The sequence below is a fragment of the Nelusetta ayraudi genome, unplaced genomic scaffold, assembly GCF_046127955.1.
Source record: "Nelusetta ayraudi isolate G7.1 ecotype Tasmania unplaced genomic scaffold, CSIRO-AGI_Nayr_v1 ptg000021l, whole genome shotgun sequence".
Classification (NCBI taxonomy): domain Eukaryota; kingdom Metazoa; phylum Chordata; class Actinopteri; order Tetraodontiformes; family Monacanthidae; genus Nelusetta; species Nelusetta ayraudi.
Window position 1 is genome coordinate 1,417,145 of NW_027466071.1, and position 9,381 is coordinate 1,426,525.

General features: G+C 49.5%; 1 protein-coding gene across 2 annotated transcripts in view; it reads right to left on the bottom strand.

The window, feature by feature from the left end:
- The window catches only part of runx3 (RUNX family transcription factor 3), a 52,722-nt gene extending 44,915 nt beyond the window's left edge, over positions 1–7,807 (bottom strand). Inside the window, exons 1-2 of one of the 2 annotated variants that reach the window (XM_076027581.1) lie at positions 7,591–7,807; positions 6,927–7,025 (exon numbers count right to left, since the gene is read on the bottom strand). In XM_076027581.1, the coding sequence (XP_075883696.1) occupies positions 6,927–6,987 (61 nt within the window). In that variant the 5' untranslated portion in view covers positions 6,988–7,025; positions 7,591–7,807. Of the gene's footprint in view, positions 1–6,926; positions 7,026–7,590 lie in introns of those variants that run through there. The other variant, XM_076027580.1, reaches the window with a different exon arrangement.
- Between the last annotated feature and the right edge of the window lie 1,574 nt (positions 7,808–9,381).

Here is a 9,381-nt window from a genome sequence, read left to right on the forward strand (position 1 = left end):
GCACCTAACCGTTATGATCTCCATGTAATGGAAAATGCAGACCAACTCCATGTCCTAAATGCAGGTTAATATTGTTCATATTATTATTTTTTATTATAGATACTTCTCTCTCTCTCTCTCTCTCTCTCTTTCTCTCTCCCTCTCTCTCTTACCCTCTCTCTCTCTCGCTCTGTCTTTTTGAAGTCCCAGCAGTACCGTGCAATTAGCTGTGGGTCTGCCCTGTGGTTTAGGGCGTAGCTTTCAAAAGAAGTTATGAAACAATTTCGCGAGAGGAGCTTTTCCTCAATACGGTCGTCCACCGCGCAGGACAAATGAGATCATCAGGAGGCTAATAAGACGGATGTGGATATAATCCTTTGACTCGGGTCTTATTTGAACTATTATCACCTTGTAAACAAAGGATAACATGGGTCTGAGGAACGGAGAAGGCTCCATCTGTTAAAGACATCATTTAAAAAAAAAAAAAAAAATCTGATAAAAGTCTTTTCATACACACACACACACATATATGTATATATACATTAGTTGTCGGTATTACGCAAGCATTTTGAGGATGTGTGTGCTCTTATGGCAACGGGGACTGTGTTCCTGTTTTCGATTTCTGAGGCAGTGACGATAGGATATTCCTCTTGCGTCACTTGAATCACATCTGGACGCTTCCTTCCTTCGAAACAAATATTTTCGGTCACCACGCTTTAAAAGTAATGCAGAAGTACAAGATGGATCACTTACGTGTTTACGTCAAAGTTTTAGAGGTTTAAAGATGTGCGATTGCATTGGAATTGTAATCGATGCTGCTGCCATGTGAAAGTTGACCATAAACTACATTTCCCACAGCGCTCCATTTTAGTCACAGTCGCTAGATTCCAGTGTTTCCACATCAGTGGAATGTTTTCCCCTCCAACGTGTGGAAATGAGAAATGCCCACATATCTTCCCAAAATGACCCAAATGACAAAAGATGGCAGTAAAGCAGAGTTAATGCAGTAACGTGTGTTTGGTGATGTTTGCCTGTATTGGCCTGAAACATTCCATCTGTGGATTAATGTAGATTTCTTAACGTGATGAATTGAAGAATTTCATTAAACTTTAAATTATTTCAAGACTTATGTGTACGCAAACTGAAACATATAGCTCAGAAAATCGGAGGGACGTTTGTCTTTGCGGTGAAATTTTGGAATGCATCTAAAATGTACTTTAACATTTACAGGTGAAGCTAATTTGACATTCTCTAAGCTTTTTGAATAAACATGTCCAACTGTTCAATGCTTCACTACTTATTGGATAACACGCAATTAGCAAGGGGACAGACCACAGTAATCACAAACACAAGCGTCTGATCCATGCATTGAACGTTGAATATTCTGGTTTCAGTTTGTATTTGAACAGGCGTCTTCATCATGCTGTCCGCATTGTGACACCATGTCAAAAGACCAAGTCAAAGAGGCAAAGGTCACATGACGAGCTATTGAGACATAACCATGTTTGTGGCGGTGTAGCCACCACTCTTGTCAGCTGCTTTTTCCCATACGTTGTATTGCACTGTCAAATACTTTCATGATATAATTTCACTGTGACGCGACTTTAAATTTCACCTGAATTTCACCCAAAAGTCTAAGATCCCAACTTTTCAGGAGTTGTGCCACTTTGTCAGACACTTATATTAATAATCGCCAGAAATGGACATATTACGTCTGTATAAGTGATAGAAATTCCACAGTTTTCCAGTTACAACCGGGCCTCTTGAGGGCAGCCATAACGCTGAATGCTGACCCTCAGTGAAAATGCGTTTGCTCAGCTACGGATCCTGTTAACGAGCTCCAAGATCTCAGGTATTACCACCACCACCACCACCACCTCCCAAACACAGAAACCCTACAGAAAGAAAACATGAAAGTCCATATCATCAAACGCGCCGTAAAGAATCCGACCCCTGCGGTCGCTCGCCGACCACCAGAAAATTGTATTTATGGCCGCACTTAGCGCGACTAAAACCTTGACCGGTGAACGGTGAGGCCTCTCTGCCGGAGCCGCTCGGCGCTACGAGGGCGTGGGCAGGTTTGGGATTAGCTGACCACATAATCAGCACGCCCACTGTGCATGCGCTACCTGGAAGCCATCTCAGAGGCAACCCCTGAGAGTGTTCCCCATAAAGCCGTGTTGACAGACGGTAAAAACGGCGAGACGGACCCAAAAGTAAATAAGTACCTCCCAAAAAGCGTTTACAGCCCTAATCAAGTCCAGAACATTCCTTCTATCCAACATGCCCTCGGAGTTTTATAAATAGATATCATACGCGGCTAAGCTGGACGCAGGGTTCCTGCCTCCCTCTCTCCCTCCCTCCCTCTCTCTCTCTCTGGCCGTCATGAGTTTTCTATTATTTGCGTTTGACTGGAGATTATTGAAACTCTAATATCTGGTTACGCGTCCTCTGCCCCGGCCTCCCTGCTTCTGGCTTCACTCCGCTGGGCCTCACACTCGGCAGGGAATTTTCAACGGGCTTCATGTAAACATGTTAATTCGAAAAAGGAGGGGAAATCTTTCGCACACAACTTTCCTATTAATACGCGCGACAGCGGCGGGCCATTTGTTTTCGTCAATTTTACAGCTTCTCTTTCATTTCGGAGCTTCTGTGCGAAGCGACTTTTTTTTTTTTTTTTTTTTCCTTTCTATTTATCAGTGGCTTTTGTTTTGGCGTTGGATGGCAAACTCACGGCTGACTCATTCACGTTTCCAGTTTCCCTTTCTCGCACGTGTCTGTCGGGCCACTCGCCGACCTTTTTAGGTCTCGTACAAGCGAGCGGGCCGCCACGCAGAGATCCTTCCCAAAAAAAGAACCCTCGCCGCGACTGCGATGAGGCATGGCGTGTTACTCACACACACACACACGCACACACTAACACACGCAAGCCATCACTTCCATTCATGCCGCGCAATAAGCCAAACGTATAAAAGCGTTCCCACCCTAATAAACTAAGGCCTTATTTCTCAGCCACAAAGGAAGCTGGCTCCCGACGGCCCAACGCCGTAAAAAGCCGAGCCTGGTGTAAAACCGCCTGCAGGGAAACTCAGTGGCCTTCTTCCCTGCCGATGCTGAGGGAAACGCGGCGACAGATAGCGGGCCAAGGATCTGACCCCGCCACGCACACCAGCTGGTATAAACCAGGTGCCCCCACCCACGAACACCCCCCCCCCCCCCGCCGCTCCCCCAAACCCACCTGATGCAAATAGCGCCCATACGTCTGGATTGGAAAACTCACTAAAGTTTATACAATCCTGCCTCACAGGGTGAAAGTCCACTGCTTTTTTTGGAGCTGGCTGCTTTAAAAACACACACACACTCACACACTCACACGTGCACACACCTACGCACGCACACAAACTAACGCCGTGCGCCTCGGAGGATCTCGTCTTTTTTCATTCTGATTAAACGGCGGCTGCGCCGAGTGAAGGTTAGCAGGTGTAGCCTCGTTTTGTGGTTATTATCAGTGAACGGGTGCAGCGGCAGCGGCACTGCGAGTCTGCATCAGATTAACGGCCCGTTGACGCAAAAGCTCCCAGTCTCTCTCTCTCTTTACTGTTTTTCGCGTTTCGTAGCCAAGTCATCGTCAAAGCGAGTAGCTTCCCACCCCCCCGCCATTGGAGAAGAATAACCCCCCCCACCGGGACGCCACAAGAATGGCAGCTGCTCTGCTTATCGGCTCCCTCTGCCACTGTTGTTCACTGGGTGTCACATGCTGTGTGTGTGTGTGTGTGTGTGTGTGTGTGTGTGTGTGTGTGTGTGTGTGTGTGTGTGTGTGTGCGTGCGTGTGCGTGTGCGTGTACGCGTGCGCGTGCACCAATGTCTCTCGTCTCTCGAGCTTCAGCTCAGGACTGAGGTTTCTGAGGTGAGCCGTTCTCTCACTTCTCACGCGATGTGCATCTGATGTCGCACATCACATGCTTACATGTGCTCTTTGTCTCCACTGCCAGACGCTGAAATGTGTTTCCAATGTAAAGTAATGTAAAGCCAATATAACACCTAGGGTGTACCTGTGTGTGTGTGTGTGTGTGTGTGTGTGTGTGTGTGTGTGTGTGTGTGTGTGTGTGGGGAGGGGGGGGGGGGGGGGTTAAGGGGAGTTAATTTGCTGATATTTTAATTACACACCAGTAGCTGCGTTTCCTTTACAGTTTTTCGCAAATAAAAGCAATGTTTTTAAAATTTCAGCAAATTACAATTGTGATTTGCAGGTGTTTCCATTCAATGGTTTGAAGCACATAAGCCGTAATTCTCATAAATCTCGTGGGACGAGATTTTACGTTTTCTTTTGTTTGTTTACGTTTGTTTGCTGTCAAGAATGGTTGTTACATGTTTCTCTTTGATTAAATATCAAATATTTATTAAATATTACATCTCCTCCTCCTCCGTCCAAACATAACGCACCATTTTCAAAAGTGTTTCCATGACACTTGAGCAATATTTCGGAGCTTTTTCAAAATGTAGGTGTTTCCATTACCAGTTTTTTTTTATTGTGGTATTTAGATTTCGCACAATTCAAGGGGTAATGAAAATGCAGCTAGTGACACTGGTCTCACCCAAAGAGAAATAAAAAAAAAAAATTAAAAAATCAAATTTTTGTATTGGCTGTTTTATTACAAATCTAAAATAATGTCAGAGAGGTTTTTAGGTGACATAGAAGTAAGTATAAGTTAAGTAACCCAGACATATTATAGTCCTCTGATTTTCTTCAACCAATTCTTTTCTATTTTAGTTTGATTTGAGTCGTGAAAGGAAACTCCAAATTGCTTTGCGTCTGTAATGCAAGTTGTTAAACTAACCGCTGGGGTATTTTGCTTACACGAGGTAGTCCTAATTTGGTATCCTCTCAGATTGAACGGGGCTATTTAATGACCGTTAGCCTTTGTTCCCCTGCAGTTTGGTTCCAGTCTCCTGACAGAACCAATTGTAAAGGATATTGCATATTCTCTAATGATTTCCAATGGATAATTACAGCTTTAAACGCACGCTTCCTCTCTCTCTCTTTGGACCTACGTCTCTTTTTCTTTTTTCCTCTCCTACATTCGCTCTCCGCTCCCTGGTAGGGTTCGAAATTAAAGTCAGGCCGCCCAAAGGAGCACATTACTATGGGGTTTGGCATGACTCGCGAGGCTGATGAACAGCTCTCGCAAGAGGCCCGGGATCAGTGACGCCCTTAATCTGCAAACAGCGAACAGATAAAGGAGACACAGATTTCCAGGTTTTTTTTTTATGGAGGGCAGGGAAAGAAAGAAAGAAAGAAAGAAAGAAAACCCGGGTGGAAGGAGGCCCGAGCCTCTTGTCGGGAGGAAACGATGGATGCCAAGGGGGGTGTCTGCTAGAAGCTGTGAGAACACTGGGACGTCAACCTCTTGTCGCTGCGGTTCCAGCGGAGGATATCGGGGGGCGGGCGGGGGTGTGGAGGGGAGGGGTGGCGTAGTTTGTTCTCATGCGAGAGACAGATGTAGCGAGCGTGTGGGCCTCGGCTGTCTCCGTCCTGCGACTGCATGTCTGCGCGCGAGGCTCCAGAGATTTTTAAGATATCCTCTGCAAACAATTATGAGCTGGTAGTGCTTCTCCTGCGGCTGCCTCTAATTAACGCAGCGACGAGGCCCTTAATTGGGAGGCAGACCTTGTTTTCGAGCCGCTGCCTTTTGGGGTGGCCGTCGCGGCGGTCGCGTGACGAATAGCGGGGGTGGGGGTAGTTTAGTTGGGGGTGTGTTGGTGGGAGGGCGGGGGTGGTGGGGTGGGGGTGGGGGTGGTAGCAGTGAGAGTCGAGGCCCCCATCGTGTCGTCAGGCTGGCAGCAGCCTCTGAGACCGACCAGAGTGAAAACCCCGTCGCCTTGGAGCGCTCGAAGTCGACTGGGTCAAAGTTTCTCCGACTTTTTTCTTCCGATACTTAAGAGCCTCGTTATTTGCGCAGGGGAAAAAAAAAAAAAAACGGGGCGCCTGATTGGATTCGCCATGGCAACAAATGGCTCCTCCAGCGAGGCCCCCGGGCGTTAAGCGTCTGCTGCGAGTATAGTGCACTCACCTCACCGCACAGACCAAAAGTACCTCCTGGAAGTAAAGCAGAGTGAGACGGCCTAATATGTTTTTTTCTTTGTTGTTTTACCCCCTCCCCCTCTCCCTCCACCATTCTCTTTTACTGTATTGCTGTGTTCCAGTAAAGGGCTGAGTCGCGCGGAGCCCGCTAACTCGCATTCTCGCGACGGGAGTTTGCGCTCTGTAATGAGTGTCTGTGGTGAGGATCCCATTATGGCGCTACTCCATCACATCCTGCGGAGAAAGACGGGAGTGGGCGAGGAAGAGGAAGAGAGGCATTTAAGAAGCGTGTCAGTCGAGTGGGGCTTGCCCTGCGCAGAGCCCAGAGTGAGGCGGGCCCTGCTGCTGCTGCTGCTGCTGCTGCTGCTGCTTTGTGGACGCAGAGAGACCAACGTGTTCGCACAACCAAAAAGGAACCAGGAGCGGAGCAGCTGCCACATGTGAACACGCTTGTTTTTTGGTTGCTGCTTTGGCTCAGAGTCTTGTCAAATACCCCGAACCCCGATTGGATGGGAGGAAGAAGAGAAGAGAGGAGGAAGAGTGGGGAGGGTGGTGAATGGTGCTCTCCATGATTGAATGCTTTTGTAATGATGGTGGGCAAATTTATTTTATGGGTTTGTCTTATGCATTTATTCTGTGATGAAGAAGCCACCTGTGTGGTGCACGCAGCTGCATGCGGTCGTGATGTGAGTGCCGTGGAAAGCAGCAGAGCGTCTCCCTCGTTTTTTTTGTTTGTTCCTCCAAAGTGTCAAGTTTGGGTTCACTACGGTAGCTGCTGTGATCGGCTGCTCTGTCAAGAGAGGAGGAGGAGGAGGAGGAGGAGGAGGAGGAGGAGGAGGAGGGGGAGGTCAAAATCGGCACTCACCCCTGAGCAGACCGCTGCCACCGTAGCTGGAGAAGGAGTCAAAGATGCTGTTGGACGCCATCGGGCGGAGGGGGGAAGAGCTTGCTGGCTGCAGCCGACCTGGAGGATGGTGGAGGGAGGGAGGGCGCCGGTCAAGTCGCAGAAAATGTGAGGAAGGAGCGAGAAAAAAGGGACGACGGCGACAACGGGGTGGTTGGGCTGGGAGGGGGCGGAGGTCGGGGAGGGGGTGGAGAGGTGGGGGACGGGGTTGGGGAGTGAAACTCCTGGAGCTCGCAGGCGCTCTGCTACCAAGAATCTGGGGGTTTGTGACTACCACAGGAATTCCCAAGCCGCAGAAGCTTGCAGAGAGCACAGCGGCATGAGTTCGCAGCAGCAGCAGCAGCAGCAGCAGCAAGACTCGTCTTCTACTACTTCTTCTACTTCCTTTCTTTTGTGTGTGTGTGTGTTTGTGTGTGTGTGTGTGTGTGTGTGGGAGGAAAAGATGGTCAGAGGGAGACGCGACAACGGGAGGAGACACCGGGGCGATGATGTGCAACTACCGAGGCTGCAGGTGGACTCGCAGAGGGCTGCAGATGAATGAGGGGTGGAGGGGGTGAGGGGGTGGGGGCGGTTCGGGGGGGGGGGGGGGGGTGAGGGTGAGGGTGGGGGAGGGAGGAGGCCCTACCTTTTACAGGAGTCCCGGCCGACGGCGGCGGAGGAGTTGGTCCGGCGGCGGTGGCGGCGAGCGCCCTGGGTTTGTGGTCCTCTGTGGCGCTGAAGCTCTGAGGTTTCTCTGGGTTCCTCTCAGCAGCAGCAGTAGGCGGCCCGGCGCCCCCCCCCCCAGTCTGGTCTGGTCTGGTCTGGTCTGGTCTGCCTCGGCTCAGCTCGGCTGTCCTCTCCTCCTCCCCCCACCGCTAGTCAGAGGCTGAGAAGCCACAGTGCATCTGCATCCTCCTCGCCATTCTCCAAACAGAGAGACGCACACACGTGCTCCTCTGAGTGGTGGAGCCCACGTCACATGTCATGTGAGGTCACCGGGCCTCTCCCTCCCTCTCTCCCTCCCTCCCTCCCACCTCCTCACTCACCCTCCTTCCCCTCCCACCGTCTTCTTCTTCTTTGACCCCCCCCCGCCCCCCTCCTTCTCCTCCCCTTTTTTTCTTTGCTTCGTGAATTTGTTTTTCCTTCCCACAATCCTCCTCCGACATGCCACCTTCACTCGCCGTTGATTGGCTCACCCCAAAGTTTAGGAAATGTCCTGTTTTTTTTTTTTTCTTCTTTTGTCTTTTTTTTTTTTTTTCCTTCGCCGAGGTTCACAAAGAGCTCCCGAAACCACGCCGGAGGGACGGGAGAGGCATTAAAACCTAATAATCGTAAACGCAGTCGGAGGAGAGGAACTGCTGAGGCTCAGATGATGAGGATTTAAAAAAAAAAGTGTCTTCTTCTTCTTCTTCTTCTTCCTATTCTTCTTCTTCTGCTGCTGCTGCTGCTGCTGGGCAGCGTGAGCCGCGCCGCTGTTGACTGCGCAGCGTCGCGCTACTTCTGGATGTCTCACTGACTCACTGCACATCTGTGTTTGCAAGAACCGGTGGTTTCGAGGCCTGCAAAAACCTCCACCCTCACTTACCACTTGATAGTATCGTAACACCGGTGTCATTAGAAGCGTCGTTGCCAGTTGCTCGACTCTCCCCCGTTCTCGGCGTACAGCCTCTCTGCGGGTCTCACTTCGAAGGTTCCCAGAAGCCGCCATCAAACTCGTTTTGGCTCAAGGGAGTTCAGGAGGTTTTTTTGGTTTTGTTTTTTTACGAGTACCTGAGCTTCATGCCCAATTTGAAAAAAAATAAATAAAAAATAGCACAACCACTTTCCCCGGCTGAGAGTACAAAGCAATTTAACCTGATTGTGGTTTTTCACACTTTTTTGATTTTCTTCTTGCACTGTAGCAGCCTGGTATGCAATTTGACTTTGCAGTTGCTTTTTTATTTTACGTATATGCATATATGTACAGACATATACTCGGTTTTTTTTTAAACGCTAAATCCGTGTGGCACATGCATCCGTCAAAAAACAGGAAATGAGTCATCCGCCATAAAACGGAGAAATTAAGTATAAAGGAAATCATCAACAGGCAGTCGCTCCTTAGTTCACGGGCCCCGCGGCGTCCTGTGTGTGTGTGTGTGTGTGTGTGTGTGTGTGTGTGTGTGTGTGTGTGTGTGTGTGTGTGTGTGTGTGTGTGTGTGTGTGTGCGCGTGTGTTTTTTGCACACTCCGCCGTCGGGGCACGTGCGCGCTCGCAAATCACTGACATTTGCAAACCTGCGGTATGTGCACTTCCTCTCTCCTTTCTCCCGACTCCCGGTGACACGCTGACCATGTCTGGCCTGTGGGACAGTGTGACCCAAACAAAACCACCGTCTGGTCACTCATGTGACCTCGCGAACGCTCCCCCGCCGCTGTTCCCAGTCACTCCCCTACAACCT